This window comes from Lissotriton helveticus, chromosome 5_1 (genome assembly GCF_964261635.1).
Source record: "Lissotriton helveticus chromosome 5_1, aLisHel1.1, whole genome shotgun sequence".
Taxonomy (NCBI): domain Eukaryota; kingdom Metazoa; phylum Chordata; class Amphibia; order Caudata; family Salamandridae; genus Lissotriton; species Lissotriton helveticus.
In genome coordinates, this window is record NC_136065.1 from 1,080,719,949 (window position 1) to 1,080,739,901 (window position 19,953).

Genomic DNA, 19,953 nt, shown 5'->3' on the forward strand with positions numbered 1-19,953 from the left:
ACTCCTCACAGTTAGTGATGGGGATTCTAGAAACTACCTCAAGTTCAAGTTTAATCTTTATTTCATTGACTTGCAACATAAAAGATACAATAAAATATAACAAAACAAAATAAAATTCAACACATATGGAACTTACAATTCATTATAGTTGAGCACCCTGTTATGAATCTATATTTCATCATATTTGGACACACAAGATTATAATTTGTGTTTGGCACAGAGAATGAATGAATATGTTAAAATTTTTAAGAATCAAATTAAAAAAACATTAAATTGGTTATAACAGCCGGAAATTTAGGAAGACACAATAGCTAGACACAATTCATGATTTACAAGATTTCAGGATGGTAGTTTTTCCTCATTTAAAATGAAAGGTTTAGTTTCCGTCTAATGAGATAAACGGACAATAAAGATTTACTGATTCCGAACACAATTACTTGGCTGGTGTCCGTACTTAGGATCCTACCAGCTTCCCTATGGGAAATAGAACCAATATTACGACACAAGGGGACTATCCATCTTTTCCTTGCCTTAGCGTAGCTAGGGCAGAAAAACAATATGTGATAAATGTCCTCCCTTTGATTAATAGTGCACAAACTGCAATAGTCGTTGTCTATTTTTCCCCAACTTTTCTCTGTTACCTTGGACCTCAGCGTTCCATATCTGAATTTTATGTACAGAGATTTGGCCAGTGGTGGCTCGATTTCATCAAGAAATTGTTCAAAGGATGCCTCATTTGTTACCATAAGAAATTTTTCTGTAAGAGGGCCGTGTGTTCTTGTATACACGGAATCGTAGCTCACGTATGACCAAAAAGATAATTTGAGTATTTTCTTAGAGACTGAGTTTAAAGAACCAGGCTCGTTCCAAAAATGTGTTAATCCGAGCTTCGTTAGCCAGGTTTTAACGTGCTTAAACCAAAAAAATTTCCTATCGCTATCGAGCTCAAGGACTTCTTTCAAGCCATTTTTGTAATCAGATAGTTCGATGGTTGTCCATAGTCTTACCCACAACAATACAGGTCTCAATATTGCATGGTGGTCTGTATGTTTGATATTTAGATCAAGAAATAAGGGTATCAGTGGGGTATTAATGGGAACTTTTAAAAGACCCCTGATAAATTTATTCTCAAGAGCTTCAAAGGCTTTCTTACACACTGGCCCCCAAATTTCCGCCCCGTACAGTGAGGCTGATTGAACCTTGTATATAAAAAGCGCTACTGCTGGGGAGACCGCCTTATTCACACTTTTATTGTGTCTCTGCAATATTGGGAAACAGTTTTGTTTGAACACCAGTTTTGATTTCTCTAGTTGTGAGCCCCATCCCATTAGAGTATCTATCAGGACTCCCAAATATGTAAAACTGTGTTCGTAGTCCAGTTTCTGTCCGTTTAGCATTAAATTCCTTTTAAAAGTTTTATGCGGGTTTAGTGCCATATATTTTGTTTTTTTTATATTGATTTCTAGTCCTTTTGAGGAACAGTACTGTTGAAACCTATCTAAAAGGGTCTGTAGGCCGCGTGGTGTTTGCGAGATTAAAATAGTGTCATCCGCGAAAAGGAGGGACGCAACACGTTCCCCTCCCAATCGGGGCGAGTCGTTATCACAATTTTCCATATAGGCTGCTATGTCGTTTACATAGAGGGAGAAAAGTGTGGGGGCCAGTACGCATCCCTGACGTACTCCCCGTTTTATGGGGATTGGGTCTGTAAGTTCCCCATTTGGGCCCCACCTAACCTTGGCATAGTTCTCCTGATGCAAGCCCATCACGAGTTTTAGCAATTCACCTGGCAGCCCTTGCCTATTCAGTGTTTTCCAGAGTAGATCGCGGGGAATTAGGTCAAATGCTGCTCGCAGATCTACAAAGGTCACGTACAAGTGACCTTTGCGGATAATAACATATTTCCAGTACAAACAGCTTGGCCTAAATACCTGGTCTATAGTACCTGTTTTATTCCTAAATCCCGCCTGGTATTTGGATAAAACTGACTCATCCTCCAACCATGTGTTTATCCGATTTAAAATATGTCTAGCATAGATCTTCTGCGTTATGTCTAAAAGACTAATGGGGCGATAATTAGCTGGGTCGCCACGATCCCCTTTTTTAAAAATAGTAATGATTTCTGCGCCATTCCATGTGTCCGGAATATGGTCAGTAGCCGCAACTATGTTAAATAAGTGGTTCAGGTAGGGTGCCCAAACATCAATGTTAGACAAATAGAGATCGCCCGGGATTTTGTCTAGGCCAGGTGCCTTCCCTTTCTTTACCGTGGCTATCGCTGTCTCAGTTTCATGTATATTAAACACTACCGGATGGACGTTTGCTGGTATTGTGACAGTAAGTACGTCTGATGCAGCAGCATCAGTTGGAATTTTGGCTGCATATAGTGATGTAAAATGTTTGACCCAAGTATCCTCATCTAAGTAGACCTCCCTAGAACCTATCTCACGATTGTTTCCCTTAGCTGCTAATTCCCAAAATTGTCTCTGGTCCTTGTTTTTGGCGGCTGTTAGCATACTGAGCCATATTTCCTCATCCCAGGAGGATTTCGCTCTTACTATTGTTTTATTATAAGCCTTCCTTTTGGCTCTAATTTCTAGTGGACCTTCTCTTTTAACAGCTCTAATCAGTGCAGTTTTGGCAAGGCGGCATTCCTTGTTGTACCAGGGTTTGCCTGTAGCTTTTACATTAGTCATTCCTGCACCTTTTTTGGGAATTTTTGTAAGAAGTTCTAATAGTTTGCTGAAAAGGGATTTATGCAATTTGATAAATTCTTTGGGTTCGCAGCTATAGGGACATTATAAGTTTAGGGTGTCTGCAAAGGTGCAATATATATTGGCCAATAGATCCTCTTTATCCAATACATAAGCCCATCTAACCGCCCTGCGATTGTTACTAAGGACGATGTTATCTTTTATAGATGAGGATACTTGGCTATGGCCTCCCTCCGTGGCTCCCATCCCCTTTAACATGCTTTGTTGGAAGCTCGTTTCCAGAGGGAAATGGTCACTTTCATATCTCTTTTTGACTTTTAAGTCTTCTGTGAATTGCCATAGGTCTAAAGAAACTATAACATAATCTAATTTGCTTTCATACTCACGTCTTTTAAAAGTAGGGGCTTTCGGGCTGTCAGATGGCATACGCCCGTTACATGCTCTCAGGCCATGAGAAGTTAGCAACTTTGTGATCTGCAGGGCCAATGCAGTACCAGTCACCATTCTATTTTCGTTCAGGGCTGGTATTCCATTGGCGGTGTCCTCGTCTTCAAACAAATGAACTATGTCTGTGATTGGTTCGAAATTACAATTCAAATCCCCACATAAGATAATGCTTGCACCTATTTTTAATGAATCCATAAGTGACTCCAGCTTCCCTATACATGTTGATTCCTTGTGGGAAGACTGGGGGCTGTTATACGCATTAAAAAGGTAAATCACCCTATTGTCTGATGTGGTTACTTCCAGACCAAGAATGTCAGGAGAATCAGTGTTAAGCATTTTTATGCCTATTTTGATGGAAACACTGATCCATATTAACAGACCTCCAGATGCGCGACCTCTTGTTGAGGGCACAGCCTCTATTTGATAAGTTTTATAGCCAACCCTATGCATCTGTACTGTGGCCCATGTTTCCTGTAATACACAGATATCAAAAGTGTTCATGTATTCATTCCAATCAGGATCACATAATTTCGCACGCACCCCTGCTATGTTCCATGAAACAAGTGAAAGCAAGGGGGGTCCGACATTGGAACCATGAGACACTACAGGTAAAACAACAGACAAATTACTATTAGCTTCATCATTGCCTGAAACAACAGCACGTGAGACCTTCATAGGGCCACTAGTCCCTTTTCCTTCATTATATCTCACTATACAAGAAACATTGACGTTTCCCCTTGCGTCATCTCTACTTTCTAGCCTTATGGCTGGGATAAGCAATGAGGATCCCCCGTTTGTCCCAAGAGGCACTGCAGGTGAAACAACAGACAAACTACTATTCGCATCATCACGTATTGCAACTGTACGTGGCCCTATCCTTAGATGATTAGTTCCCTTTTCTTCGTAACACCCCGTGGTGCATAGGACATTTTCAATCCCCCCAACATCCTCTGTGCTCTTTAAACATCAATCACATTCCTCCATACCACTGAATGCCTCAAACCTATTTGATAACTCTAAGGGAGTAAATGGCACCAAATGAGTCATGTTTCCACTTTCTCCTATATTGCGGCTTATCGGTATGGTGTTCCACCCATGCATCGCTGGAGTTGGAACTAATTGATGCATGTATGCGGTGTTCCTGGCAGTCTCCATATTAAAATAATGGTTGGTGAAATGGATGTTATTGGTTAAATGTTGGGGGGGAAATACTGTGGATCTTGGGTAGAAATAGGTCAAAGGACGGGGTACAATACAATTATTTTCATTGCCAAAGGGCCAATTCAGAATGTATTGAACTGCTTTTCTATCCCTGAAGTTTACAACTACAATATCACCCCCTATATCCTTTGTTCTTCCACCCAGCCAAGACAAGCGACGAACATGGACTATTTCACCATTTACCTGATTAATTTTGGGTCTATACAATGATAGCCAGTGCATTATTTTATTTTTTAATTGAGAATAACCTTCCCGTTTACCACTTGGCAATTCAGGAACCCCGGTAAGTACAATCACATACGGTAGGGCTTCCGGCGGGAGTTCCATAGGTGGTCTCCTGTCCTGTCCCCCTCTTGCGTAACTCATCTCGTTCACTTCTGATCTTAGGGGTCTGTTTGAGGGGATACTTGGTTCCCTTACCTGTATATTGGCTGGGGTATCAGTATTACTAATTGATGTTATATTTGGTCTACCCATGGATGTTATTAACTGTTTTGGCTTGGGTTTGTCAGAAGGTTTGCTAACAGATGATAATACACCTGTGGGCAATTGGTTAGAAGCAGCTGGGATAGCTGCTGTCTGGTTGTTACCAATGTTGGAGGTAGAGGGTATTGCAACCTCTGGATCTTTTAAGAGGGTGGGCTGTGGTGTTAAGGTTTTTTGAGGGTGTGGCACTTTCAGGGGCCCTAATGACCTGACAGAATCCCCAAGTGTTGTCAGATCTCCCTCTATTTTCCCCAACCTTATTTCCATTCCCCTAAATCTTTCGGCTAAGGCAAGCATATAGCTTCGCACAATCAGTTCTATGTTGTCCAAGAGGGTCTTATGAGAGGCTGTTTGCGGTCCTTCTTCCATTGGGATATATCTAATGTCAGGCTCTATGGCTGCTTGAGACGATGATATTACGAGTGTTGGGCTGGTTGGAGCAGGCGCTATTACTTGCTTGGTAGCAGGTTCTCCCATAGTCGTGGTAATAGCAGGGTTCACCTTCTTCCCAAATTCGGTGTGACTTAATTTAGGCTTGTTTATATCAGTTTTTTTCCATCTCCTTTTGGCAGGTGGAGGCCCGTGTATTTTAGGTGGCAATGGCCTCATATTTTTGCCTCTTACTACCTTGCCTGGCCTAATAGTAGGTGAGATCATAATGATCGAAGTTTTAGGTGTGCTAGGAGGATCATGTGTCACAGTTGGTTGGTCTGGTTGTGATAGTGTTGGTGACACAGCAGGGGCTAAACATTCTTTAAGTAATAGGGGCACACTAGCAGTTGGTGATATATTGCCTGACAGTAAGGTGTTTAAGTCATCATCCAAGGTAACAGACATAATGGGTTCGGACAGGGTCCTGTTTTTAATACGTTCAATTGAACGGCGGCGATCTGCCCGCCGCTCAGCTAGCAGCAGTTCTTTGTTGCCCTCAGTAGCAATTTTAGGAAAGTAGTCATCCAGGGTTCGGTTTAACGTTCCCCCATTTTTGTCCAATCCAGCAATAGCAGGGCTAATAGCAGCTGTGGCCATCATGCAAAGATAGAGGTGTTAGCGCTATAGTGGTAAATGAATCGCTACTTACTCAGAGGTCCAAACCCTCAGGCCCAGCCCAGCCTCTTCTGGCCGATGAGGGCCGTAGAGGGCCCGCCCTTTGCCCGGGCTTAGCCCCGGGTGTCCCGCACGCGTCCCGCGTAGCGGGAATCAGCTGTTCCTAATGAGCGGATGATATGGTCGGGGGCGGGGCAACCAGGGAGAGCGTCCAGGTGCAGGTGATGGCAACACAGGGACTCCTGGGAAATGGAGTCCCTGTCCCTCACCTGGCGCTCGCAGCCCTGAAATGCAGTTCTCCTCCCGCCCTGTGGTACGGGCAAGATCCCAGTCGAGAGTCCCACTCCTCGTCGGTGCAAACGTCCAGCAAAAACGGGCGATGCGGGACCCGCGCAGCGGGTACCGCGAGGTCCTGGAGTGACCGGGGTAATTACACAGCAAGTACGTTGCAGGGATTAAGCAGCGAGCTCCCTGATCGATGGCAGGCAGTTAAAGGCGCTTGACCGGGGTAATTACACAGCAAGTACGTTGCAGGGATTAAGCAGCGAGCTCCCTGATCGGTGACAGGCAGTTAAAGGCGTTTCCCAAGTTCTCGAGTCAGACTGCACTTTTACTGTGGTGGTCGGGGCGGGGCAACCAGGGAGAGCGTCCAGGTGCAGGTGATGGCAACAAAGGGACTCCTGGGAAATGGAGTCCCTGTCCCTCACCTGGCGCTCGCAGCCCTGAAATGCAGTTCTCCTCCCGCCCTGTGGTACGGGCAAGATCCCAGTCGAGAGTCCCACTCCTCGTCGGTGCAAACGTCCAGCAAAAACGGGCGATGCGGGACTCGCGCAGCGGGTACCGCGAGGTCCTGGAGTGACCGGGGTAATTACACAGCAAGTACGTTGCAGGGATTAAGCAGCGAGCTCCCTGATCGATGGCAGGCAGTTAAAGGCGCTTGACCGGGGTAATTACACAGCAAGTACGTTGCAGGGATTAAGCAGCGAGCTCCCTGATCGGTGACAGGCAGTTAAAGGCGTTTCCCAAGTTCTCGAGTCAGACTGCACTTTTACTGTGGTGGTCGGGGCGGGGCAACCAGGGAGAGCGTCCAGGTGCAGGTGATGGCAACACAGGGACTCCTGGGAAATGGAGTCCCTGTCCCTCACCTGGCGCTCGCAGCCCTGAAATGCAGTTCTCCTCCCGCCCTGTGGTACGGGCAAGATCCCAGTCGAGAGTCCCACTCCTCGTCGGTGCAAACGTCCAGCAAAAACGGGCGATGCGGGACTCGCGCAGCGGGTACCGCGAGGTCCTGGAGTGACCGGGGTAATTACACAGCAAGTACGTTGCAGGGATTAAGCAGCGAGCTCCCTGATCGATGGCAGGCAGTTAAAGGCGTTTGACCGGGGTAATTACACAGCAAGTACGTTGCATGGATTAAGCAGCGAGCTCCCTGATCGGTGACAGGCAGTTAAAGGCGTTTCTAAGTGGAAACTACCTAATCCTGAAGAGTGCTCTGATTGAGTTAGGCTTAACCACTGAACAGTACAGGTTAATGTTCAGAGATACCCAGAAGACACAGACTCAGGACTGGTCTGAATTCGTTGAATGTGCCACTAAGGCTCTGGAGGGCTGGTTGCTGGGAAGTAAGGTTACAGACTATGAAGGATTGTACAATTTGCTTATGAGAGAACAGATTTTAAATAACTGTCAGAACCAGCAGTTGCATCAACATTTGGTTGACTCAGATCTAACCTCTCCCCAAGAATTGGGAAAGAGGGCAGACACATGGGTTAGAACCAGAGTTAAGCAAAAGAACCAGAACCAGAACCAGGGTGGTGCTCAAAAGAAAACAGACCAGAAGGGTGGGGAGCAGAAAACTAAAGACCAGAAGTCTTCAACAGGGCCCCAAACTAATACTGAGGGTGGGTCCCAACCTTCCAAGAAGAAGAAGAAGAAAGAAGGTCAAAGAAAACCCTGGTGTAGCTTTTGCAAAAACACCACTCACTGGACAAGTGATTGTAAAAAGGGTGGAGCCCCCAACACTGCAGCCCCTAAGGCACCTGCACCCACTAGTACAGTTGGCAGTGTTGGTCCACAGACTAAGGGGGTAGTGGGTATCACCTTGGGAACCGATGGAGATTCTGACCTAGTCAGAATCCCCACACAGGCTGTTCTGATTTGTGATGGGGAGATTGATTTTTCCCCTACTGTCAGTCCCAATAATTTGGGCAAGTACAGACAGACACCTTTAATTAATGAAAAAGTGGCTCAAGCATACAGGGACACATGTGCCAGTGTCACTATGGTGACGCCTAGCTTTGTGGACCCTGGACAGTACCTACCAGGTGATAATTACCTGGTGACCAATGCCAGCAATGTCACTACTACAAATAGTGTGGCAATTGTTAACTTTTCCTGGGGAGGGGTAACTGGCCTAAAAAGAGTTGTGGTTAGTGCTGATCTCCCAGTAGAATGTTTGTTGGGCAATGACCTGAAGAGTTCTCTATGGTCAGAAGTTGAGTACAGGACTCATGCAGAGATGTTAGGGATATCATCACATGTCCTTGCTGTGACCAGGTCACAGGCCAAAAAGTGCCTCTCTGAACCTCAGGTCTTGGATCCTGGAACAATGGACCAAGTACCTTCCAAGACAAGGAACAGGAGGGTAAAGGCTGTGCCTTCCCAAATGCCTACAAGTGAGGATCAGCCTTCACAGGAAGATGATTCTGAGACCCCTGAAGGAACTCCCTATAGAGCTTGAACCTGATCAGGTTGAGTTTCTGGGGACAGGGGGACCTTCTAGGGCAGACTTGGGGCAGGCTCAGTTATCCTGTCCTTCTCTTGAACCCCTCAGACAGCAGGTTGCTGCTGAGGCTGCTGGGAATGCTCAAGGTACCCATAAGGTTTATTGGGATGATGGGCTCCTTTATTCAGAGGGTAGAGACCCCAAGCCTGGTGCAACCAGGAGGTTGGTCATACCTCTGCAATTTAGGGGCTTCCTTCTTACCTTGGCACACGATATTCCCTTAGCAGGACACCTAGGCCAGAACAAAACATGGGACAGACTTGTCTGTCACTTTCACTGGCCTCACATGTCAGAAGATACAAAGGAGTTTTGTCGCTCCTGTGTAACCTGCCAAGCAAGTGGCAAAGCAGGTGGTACCACAAAGGCCCCCCTGATACCACTACCTGTGGTGGGGGGTGCCCTTTGAAAGGGTAGGGATTGACATTGTTGGACCAATGGATACCCCTACCGCATCTAGGCACAGATTCATACTGGTGGTGGGGGACCATGCCACCAGGTACCCAGAGGCAATTCCACTTAGGACCACAACAGCTCCTGTTGTGGCCAGGGCCTTACTTGGAGTTTTCTCCAGAGTGGGGTTTCCTAAGGAGGTAGTATCTGATAGAGGTGCAAACTTCATGTCAGGATACTTGACGGCTATGTGGAAGGAATGTGGTGTCAACTATAAGTTCACCACTCCCTATCATCCACAATGCAATGGGCTTGTTGAGAGATTCAACAAGACCCTAAAGGGCATGATCAAATGATTACCTGGGAAGCTCAGGCGAAGATGGGATATCCTTCTGCCCTGCCTTCTGTTTGCTTACAGAGAGGTCCCACAAAAAGGTGTTGGCTTCAGCCCCTTTGAATTGTTGTTTGGACACCCTGTAAGAGGACCCCTATGTCTGGTGAGGGAAGGATGGGAGTTACCTCTCAAAAAGCCCAAGCAAGACATAGTGGACTATGTACTTGGTCTCTGCTCCAGGATGGCTGAGTATATGGAGAAGGCATCCAAAAACCTTGAGGCTAGCCAGGAATTACAGAAAGCCTGGCATGACCAAAAGGCTGTCCTGACTGAGTACCAGCCTGGACAGAAGGTATGGGTGTTTGAGCCAGTGGCCCCAGCAGCACTCCAAGACAAATGGTCTGGACCCCATACAATCCTTGAGAAAAAGGGAGAGGTTACCTACTTGGTGGACCTTGGAACTCCCAGGAGCCCCCACAGGGTGCTCCATGTTAACAGGCTGAAAGCATATGTTGACAGGAAAGACATGGGCTTGCTCATGGCTACAGATGAGGGGCAGTAGGAAGAGAGTGACCCTCTCCCAGACCTGCTGACTCAGAATCCTGAGGATGGCTCAGTTGATGGTGTGGCCTTAGATGTCAGCCTCACTGAACATCAGCAACATGACTGTAGACAGGTTTTGCCGTCATATCGACATATGTTCTCCCTGACACCCAGTCAGACTAACTGGTGTACCCATGTGGTGGACACTGGTGATAGTCTTCCTGTAAAGAACAAAATTTACAGGCAGCCTGACCATGTCAGAGACTGTATCAAGGCTGAGGTGCAAAAGATGCTGGAGTTAGGTGTCATTGAGCCTTCAGAGAGCCCCTGGGCCAGCCCAGTGGTTCTGGTCCCCAAACCTCACACCAAAGACGAAAAGAGAGAGATGAGGTTCTGTGTGGATTACAGAGGGCTCCATGCTGTCACCAGGACAGATGCACACCCAATTCCAAGGGCAGATGAGCTCATAGACAAATTGGCTTCTGCCAAGTATTTGAGCACATTTGACTTGACAGCTGGCTACTGGCAAATCAGATTAGCTGAGGAGTCTAAGGCCAAGACAGCATTTTCTACCCCCAGTGGGCATTACCAGTTTGTGGTGATGCCCTTTGGTTTGAAAAATGCACCTGCCACCTTCCAACGGCTGGTGAATCAAGTCCTTACTGGGTTGGATGACTTTTGTGCAGCATATCTGGACGATATTGCTGTCTTTAGCTCCACCTGGGAGGATCACCTGGTCCACTTGAAGGAAGTGCTAGAGGCTCTGCAAAAGGCAGGCCTCACTATCAAGGCAACCAAGTGCCAGATAGGGCAGAGTAAGGTTGTGTACTTGGGCCACCTTGTGGGTGGAGGCCAAGTTCAACCACTGGAGAGTAAGATTCAGACCATCAAGGACTGGACTCCTCCAACTACCCAGACTCAGGTCAGAGCTTTCTTGGGCCTGACTGGGTACTACAGGAAGTTTGTTAAGAACTATGGGTCCATTGTGACTCCTCTTAATGATCTGACATCCAAGAAGATGCCCAAAAAGGTTCAGTGGACAGAATACTGTCAAAAGGCATTTGATGACCTGAAGAAGGCCATGTGCTCTGCACCTATCCTGAAGAGTCCTGACTACTCAAGAGAGTTTATTGTCCAAACAGATGCTTCTGAGTTGGGAGTGGGAGCTGTGCTTTCACAACTTAATGTAGATGGTCATGACCAGCCCATTGCTTTTATTAGCAGAAGGCTGACCCCCAGAGAGAAACGTTGGTCAGCCATTGAGAGGGAGGCCTTTGCTGTGGTGTGGGCCCTGAAGAAGTTGAGACCATACTTGTTTGGCACTCACTTCAAGATTCAGACCGACCATAAGCCCCTCTTATGGCTTAATCAGATGAAGGGTGAAAACCCCAAACTGCTCAGGTGGTCCATTTCTCTACAGTGGATGGACTTTACAGTGGAGCACCGCCCAGGGACTGACCATGGTAATGCAGATGGTCTCTCCAGGTACTTCCACTTAGAACATGAAGACGCAACTGGTCAAGGTTAGTCTAATGTCCCTGCGTTTGGGGGGGGGGGGTTGTGCAGGAGAGTAGGGTCTGCTATCCTATGGTCACCCCAAATTTTTGCTTTTTGCTTCACTGGTTTATGACTTAATGTGGCTGTGGGCCTGCTAATCAGACCCACAGCCTGCTGTTCTCTCTCTAAATTGTTACCCATGTACTTTAGGTGCATAACGACATTGGAACTGGTTCACCTTATTGGCCCCTGTAACAGTGTACCCAGGTACCCAGGGCATAGGTGCTTCCAAGGCCTACCAGGGGCTGCAGCATGTATTATGCCACCCCTGGCCTGGCCTCCATATTTGACACAACTGGCTGATCACTCAGCTGGGGTAAGTCGGTGTAACCACCCCTTACTTAGGTGTAGTATGCCTATACCTAACCTAAAATGGACACATATGTTCCTATCAGTCACTCCTATGGAAGGCCTCATCAATCCTGGAGGCAGAGTGCTTGGAAATATGTGAGATAGTGCTCTGGCATGAGCTGAGCCTGTCTGCAGCTTTCGGAACCATGTCCTTTAGCTGTTTCATGATACTGCCATACCATATACTCTTAAGTGCATTATGAACCTCGCGGTTAAATGCTATCTTGGGTTTGGCTTCATCAAAACATGTCGAGTAAGGTGTCATACGAATTGGAATACTACCCCCTCGCCAGTTCTGGCGACGGGGGTAGCATTCCACCCTTCTAGAGGGACACGACATGTACCTAACCTGAACCCCGGTTAAAGTTAAACAGAGCCTCCGCATCACAAAATGGATGCTGCCACCACAGACACAAGTCTGACCTCCTGCTGCTGGGAGTCCTTCCAGCGAGGGCAGCTTGGACAAAGGGTTTCCTGCCTGGGGAGGTGCTAGCACCACCCCAGACAGGATTTTGTGTATTGGGTAGGACAGGGCTGAATAGAATCCGACATGCCTGGGGCACACAAGGTGTCCCTGTGCATAGGCCAGTTCAAACCGGTGCTGGGGCCTTCCAGCCCCAGTCCTGGCGCGAAACTGGACAAAGGAAAGGGGGTGTAACCACCCCCCTTCCTGGTTCCACCCAGAGGAGGGACCTAGTAGGTGATCCGGCCCCCCAGATTCGAATAAGAGTGGGACCTGTGTCCTGAGACTTCAGATCATCCTGAAGTAACTTGAAACTAAGAAGACGACTGGACTTCGACATTCTGCTGCACAGAAGACTGAAGAGCATCTCCCTTGTGGCCTAGGAGTGGCCACCCTGTGAACACAGGCACCATCCAGCAACTCGACGTCTGCTTTGCCGCCGCCTCCCGCCGGAGCCCGAGCCCAGAGCCTGACCAGACCCAGACTCCCAGACTTTTCCCAGCCCGATCCACAGTCCCTGCAAAGAAGGGACCCGTGGAGGCACCGAGAGACGTGGAACCGGACCTCTTGAAAGACCCCCGAGAAGCTGACTGCGCAGCACCTGAGGCACCCTCGACGCTGTGCTTTGGGGTTTCAGAAGCCCCAACCTCGAGCAGCCCTTGCACCGAAGATCAGCCCCCCAGCATCTCCACGATCTGCGTGGGGCCCTTTTGCACCGTGCCACTCGACGCGCCATCCCGGCCACTTGCCACGTGGCTAGCGGCCATCTTGGCGACGAAAACGACGAACTACACCGCTGGTCTGGTTGCTCCAGACTGGCCCTTGCTCCCCTGAAAAGGAGCAGCCGCTCTGACCTTGCTGGTCTGAGTGAGAAGCTTGAATCACTTCCTGCGTGGCTTGCTTTAGCCAAGGCCTGTTTGCTCCCATCAAGTTGCCGACACCGCCATCAGCGAGAGCCTACGTGGGACAGCTCGTGACCGACTCCTGGACGTCCTTGACCTCTTCGTGTCCACGTGGCTGCAGAGACAATCTTCACGACATCACCTGTTTGCACCCGACATCGCCTGGTTCCGTCCTGGTTCCACGGTAGTCACTGGCTAGTGACTTTGAACATTGTCCCCTCTGCTTTCAGGTCTTCACCTCTTCAGATCCACCCTTGGATCCAACGGAACTCTTCACATCGAGCCGCCTGCAGCGTCTTCAGCTCCAAGCACCATCGACCTGCGTGACGAAACCCGACACTACTTCGACCCTGTGCACCCGCTTCCTGTGGGTGAGGTAACTCAGCTCCGCCGGTGTTCCCACACTGGTACACACCTCTAGTGTCTGTGTCCAAAGTTTCATCCTTCTAGGTCACTCGGAAGGTTCCTTAATAACTAACTTTGTAACTTTTACGCACCATTGACATTGCATTGGTATTACGTGCACTTTACGCACTGCACCCGAGTCCCGCGGGCCTCTCCCGACTTCTTCACTGCTAGTCCCGAACAGCTCCAGCGATTCCCCCGGCCCTAGGCCTCTTCACTTTCCCCATAGTGGTTCTTATACCACTATTTTTGTATATGGTTTAGGTGGCCCCTAGGGCTCATCCATATTCGTGCAACTTTTGTGTATTTAAACTGTGTTTTGTTTTAACGCATTTGCTTCTGTGCTCATAAAGAGTATCAGGGATATTTGTAGAAATAAATCTATATATATTTTCAATATATATCTGTGTGGTGTCCTTTCATTTGGTATTCAAGGGATTGTGTATGGTAAAACAGCTTGCTTCACATGCCTTTACAGAGTTTAGCCTAAGACTGCTTAGTCCATGCTACCCCTAGGATAGCTTGTCTATAAGGTTGACTTTACAACCTGCACCATAAGGGTTGCTTGGCATGGTACAAGGTGATCACTAGAACTAGTGAGCATCATATACCAGGCCACCTTCTCACATAGTTAGCTTAGGTAACTTTGACTGCTGAATTTCTATGGGTTATGTGTGTAAAACCTGAACCTGACTGTAAGATCCCTGTTGCATTTGGTATTTTAATGAATTTCTAAGGGTTTTTTAAATTTGATTTCCTAACTATAACATACCTTGTACCTGGGTGTGCGAGTGGTTGTGTGGGTGTGTAAGTGGATGTGTCCGTGTGTGGTTGGTGCGCCAGTACACGTCGGTCTGTGAGCAAGTGTGTGAGTGCCTCTGTGGGTCTGTGAGTAGGTGTGTGGGTGGTTCTCTGGGTCTGTGAGTGGATTGATCAGTGACCATATGGATATGTGAGTGACTGTATGGGTGTTTGAGTGGGTTTATTGATGTGTGAGCGGGTGTGACAGTGTGTGTGTGTTGTTTATGAGTGGGTGTATTTTTTGATTGGGATTTGGATCAGTCACAGATTTACGCAGGGCATTTTGTGTGCCGATGGGTTTGTGAGTGCCTGTGTGGGTCTGAGAGGGTGTATGAGTGGTTTGCTGGTTCTCTAAGTGGATGCATCTGTGACAATATGGGTGTGTGAGTGACTGTATTTGTGTGAGAGACGGGGTGTAATTGGGTGTATTGGTGTGTAAATGGGTGTGTGAGTGGTTTTCTGGGTCTCTGGGTGTTTGAGTGCCTGTGTGGGTCTGTCATTGGGGGGGGGAGTGGTTCTCTGAGTCTGAGTGGATGTATCAATGATTACATATGTCTGTCAGAGGCAGTGGCGGCTCCTCGGAGCGTTGCCTCACTGCTTTATGCAGTCTAAAAAAAAAGGAAAAATCAAATGATGATAACTTGTGGTTATCATTTTATTTTTACCCATTGGGGCATCTTTGTGGGGCGAGGCTGCTCTAAGAGCAGGGGTAGGAATGGTTTCCTCTTCCTATGTGAGCATGAGTGATTGGCCGGACCTCTTGGGCCAGCCAAACAGTAATGTGTACATTGCATGTTCTTCATGCAGGCTGCATTACAGCCTGCGTGGTGATCACGTCCACCCCTCCAGCCCCTGGCAAGGCGCTCAGACAAAACACAACGCTGCATTCCAGTGTTGTGGTTGGCTGCAGGGAGAGTGGGAACCCTGGTGCTTCCTGCTTCCTGTTTCCCCCAAGAAGCCAGGAAGAGGACGCAGGAGAGGCAAAAGCAGCCAGCCAGCCAGTAAGTTATTTGTTTTAACTCTATTCCATAACCGCTCCGCTGACTGTGTGGGTCTCTGGTGTGTGAGTGGCCCTATGGCGGATTTTGGGTGACTGTCAGTAGTTTTGCTTTATGAGTGTGTGAATGGCTGTGTGGGTCTGTGAGTGGGTGTGTAAGTGGCTGTATGGGTGTGTACATGGCTGTTTGAATGGCTGTGTGGGTATGTGAGTGACTATGGATGTGTGAGTGAGTGTATGGATGTGCAAGTGGTTGTGTGGGGGTGTGATCGTGGGTGTGTTTTTGTTTTTGTAATTAGTGTCTGGATCTGCGGATCCTTTTAGGGGGCTCATTGAGTGTTGCGGTGGATCCGCTGATCCTCACGCATCCCTCTCCTCCCCAAAAATGTTGAGCAATTTTTTGCCCATGAGGGTCCCACACAGACCCCTCTATCAGTGTCCCATGGGATCAGGGTACCTCTATCCTGGCGACATCTTCTATCAATTTTAACTTGTATTTCCCCCTACCCCTCCTGGGACTGAGTCCTGATACACAAAATGACAGCCACAACTTTCCTTTCAGGTTGCGGCCAGCCAATCACGGCATTGCTGTTTGATCCATTGATCCACTGCGGCAGATCTGTGGTGGATACACTTTGTTAGATATACGCAAATCTTTTTCTCCTTAATAACTACAAACTACTGAACAAATTACACCACAAATACAAAAACCAATCTTTCTGGACCATGATGTAGCTGCCAAATTGTGTGTAATTTCGTTCAGCTGATTCAGCTGTATGTAGTCCTGTCTAAAATCACTATGGAAAATTGCATTGGGGAAAATATCTTTAGCACCCACCCCATTTTTTATCGGCCTCCACTTGAAAGATCACCCTGAAACATCCAAGACTGCTGCTGAAGTGACTGGCAAGCTAGTTTTGGAAATTTCTTGAAGATTCATCAAACGAGGCCAAAGTTATTCCAAAACAAATGTTCTTTCTATGTTAACTAGGCGGTAACTATAATCACCTACTGACCACTGGCAGATGGATGGACCAAAAATTGAAATGTAATAAAAATAGGCATTAACATATCATTGTGCTCATGCACAGATGAGAGCACTTGGCGTTGGAACCGTGGCACTAAGTGCAGTTAATCTTTAATTCTTAAAGACCACAGTACACTAAACTACTAAGCACAATGCAGCTTATAAATGGAATATTCTCCCCATCAGCGATTTTCTGCTGTTCCACAAGCCAGCAGGTTGTACTGTCTGCAGGTTGTTTTACCTGTCTAGCAACCCTTGAACCTTGGTTCTAAACTTCTCGATCTTTTTTGTGTTTCAGTGAACGGAGCAGTGAAGGAAGAGCTGGTTACTAGCAAATCTGCTGAGGAAATTGTACAACTTGTTCAGAAAATGGCTAATCAGTCTGGACTGGACATTATCCGCATACGCAGAATGTACCACACGGACAGCCCCAGCATCCAGGGGCAGTGGCACCCCTTAATCAACAAACCAACCCTTCTAAATGTCAAAACCTTTGACTCTGTTAACCAAACAGAAAACGAACTGCCTAAATAAAGTTAAGGAAAAGGACTTGATGTAGAGTTATGTTTCGTGTTTTTTGCTTCAAAGTTTTGATTGTTTTTTGTGTGTGTGTGTGCTTTTTCATACCCTCTTCACAATTTGTGTATTCATCCCATAAACAAGCCGGGGTTCATATTTACAATCAAAAATATCTTCACCCCAATTTAATTACAAAGAGCATCGTAATGGCGATACAGGACTCAGTGTTCATGACTGGCTAATGCATTGTTTTGGAAACACATCACGCCTTGGTTTCTTATACTTTTTTTCCTGGTTGAGATTTAGTCCTTTTATAAAAGGTGTATACATGAGCCTAAGTAACCTTCCCCCTTCGGAATAGATTCTTCTCATATAGTTTCACTCTGGTGCTCTTGTCTCGGTGAGGCTGTGGCGAGTTAGGTCACATGGTTTTTATGCATCGTTTAAAAACTCTTGGTGAAGCAACCCATACACTTACTGTAGAGGGCGTACATGGACAACGTTAGTGAGATAATTTGGTCCTCTGCTTCCTAGATTAACTTTACTATGTAATAATAATCTATTTATGGTGCCTCTTCTATCTGAAGCCCCGTTTGCTCCCTCTCCATGTCATATTGCAGGGACTGATTTCTCGATAAAGGGATGCAAAGCGGTCAGAGTGTTAAGGTGAAAGAAGATTAGATAGTGACCAGCACTTCATGCTTGACGTCTCTTCATCCAACCTACTTCTCTCTCCACCCATCCAGATTCTCCCATCCTGTACAAGACTTCTCATCACCATCATCATCAGTTGTGTGCTTGCTGATGGTCTTGTCATTTGAGTTTGCAAGAAAGACACTCTTCTGTCACAGAGAGATACTACCATACCATTTTGAGAAGTGGAGTGGCTCCTTCCACTCCTTCATGAGAAAAAGTAAGAGTTGGAAGATAGTTGAGGTAGCTCGTGGGTAAACAGACATGAGTTTTCAGATGTTATGTGTATTTGCGAAGCACACTATCACTCGCGAGGGTATCCTGTCACTAAGCAGGTGTATGTGTCTAGCCCTGCCTATGGGAGGTTGGTTACTTGAAATGCCAGGGCTTCAACTTCTTGTAGAATTTAAGAAGAGAGGGTGAGGCTCTGATGTGGAGTGGGAGATCGTTCCACACTTTAGGAGCGATGTAAGAGAATGCATGCCCACCTTATCTGGTCCTGTGTATGTGGGATGTGTTGTAGACCTGCTGAGTGGAGGTGTCTGTGTGGCAGTGGAAGGAGATGCAACTCTTTAGGTAGATGAGACCAAAGTTGTGCAGAACACTGAATGTGTGTGAGGAGTTTGTGATGAGCATGTTTATATTGGGAGCCAGTGGAGCTCAAAAGGTGTGGTGTAATATGAATTATTGTAGGAGGGAGGTTGAGGATGAGTTTGGCTGCCAAGGTCTGGGTGGTTTGTAGTCTTCTGGTGGTTTGCTTGGTGATGTGGCGTAGAGGGTTTTCCCGTAGTCCAACTTAATTGTGATGAATTATCTAGTGTTGCTTAGAGCCATTCAAAGATCTTCCTCAGCATTTTCAGAGTGTGAAAGGAGAATGCAGGGATCGCATTGATATGTGCTGTCATGTCCACTTTCCTTTTGATGATCCTGAGCTTCCTGGCGTGATTGCTGGGTGTATGTGTACAGGTCTGGGTTCAGCTGCCCACCAGTTGGAGTCCCTTTGTGGGGAGTCCTTGGTGAAAATCATAAACCTGTCTTGTTGGTGTTGAGCTTGGGATAGTTGTTTTTCATTCAGTTAGCGACTTAGGTCATACTTTCGGTGAACTTGTTTCTTGTGTTGGGGGTCTCCCACAAGAGTGAGTTAAATGTCTGCGTAAGAGAGGATGCAGTGTGTGCGGATGACGTTGTCCAGATGAGTCCTGTATGCATTGAAAAGGGTGGGGTTGAGCGATGACCCTCGAGGCATTCCCAAGATGAGTTTGTGGCATCGGAGTAGTAAAATGCCACTCTGACAGCTTGTATTCTATTCATTAAGAGGGAGTAGATCCAGCGGGGAGCGGGTCCTTGGATGCCAATCTCATGCCTATGCCTGGTGATGATGAGATGTGAGACAGTGTCAAATGATGCAGAGTGGTCTAGGAGAATGAGGAATGAGGTTTACCATGTCTCCTTTGTCAAGGACCATGAGAAGGTAATCTGGGGCAGAGATGAATGTTGTTTTTGTACTAAGGTTGGTTCTGAATCAAGACTGCTTGGCGTCACAGAGTGGTTGGTTGCTGAGGTGGTCATTGAAACGTTGGTTGATTAGATTCTTTAGGACTTTTGCCGGGTATGGTAGGAGAGCGATGGGTCTGTTATTGGAAAGCAGATTTTTTTTTGAGCGGGATCTGAAAGTGTCATGTTTTAGGTGTCCAGGGATGTGGCTGAGTCGATGGAGGCATTGAAAAAGTTTGTAAGATGAATCACTTGGTGAAGGCATGGTGAAGCCAATGGGTCAAATGGGTCCCCAGAGTTGATGGTGTTCATGGTAGCAGCGGTTTCGGCAGTGGTGACTGCGAGCCACAAGGTCAGGGTTTATTCTCCAGCTGTCATGAGAAGCTGGGTTGCAATGGTGACCAATGAAAATAAAGGTTGATGTATATGGAGGGGATTTTGTTACAGAACAATTCTGTAAGCTTGTTGCAAGGGAGCAATGTTGCTCAAGGCGAAAAAAGGTGCTATGAAATCTCTGATGACAAAGATTTCCTTGCTGCTCTTTGTGGAGACGTTGGTGCAATCTGCAAAAACTGTGTGCTTGGTGTTTCGTATCTGCTATTGGTTGCATCTTAGGGTGGATTTGAAGAAGTCTTTAAATTTGGTGTCTTGACTTGTTCTTCATTTACACTCCAGCTCTTGCAGTGGCATTTTGTTAGTCTTAGTTCCTCTGCACCAGTGGCCGGGCTCTTGCTGTTGGATTGCGCTCGAAGTGAACCAGGGTGTCAGCGCATGCAG

At 47.0% G+C, this 19,953-nt stretch overlaps 1 protein-coding gene across 1 annotated transcript in view; it reads left to right on the forward strand.

Annotated features, from left to right (window-relative positions):
• MRPL43 (mitochondrial ribosomal protein L43) overlaps positions 1 to 17,019 on the forward strand; it is a 75,081-nt gene extending 58,062 nt beyond the window's left edge. Inside the window, exon 3 of the mRNA XM_078641169.1 lies at positions 16,769 to 17,019. Within this exon, the coding sequence (XP_078497295.1) occupies positions 16,769 to 17,004 (236 nt within the window). The 3' untranslated portion in view covers positions 17,005 to 17,019. The remainder of the gene's footprint in view (positions 1 to 16,768) is intronic.
• Positions 17,020 to 19,953: the final 2,934 nt, after the last annotated feature.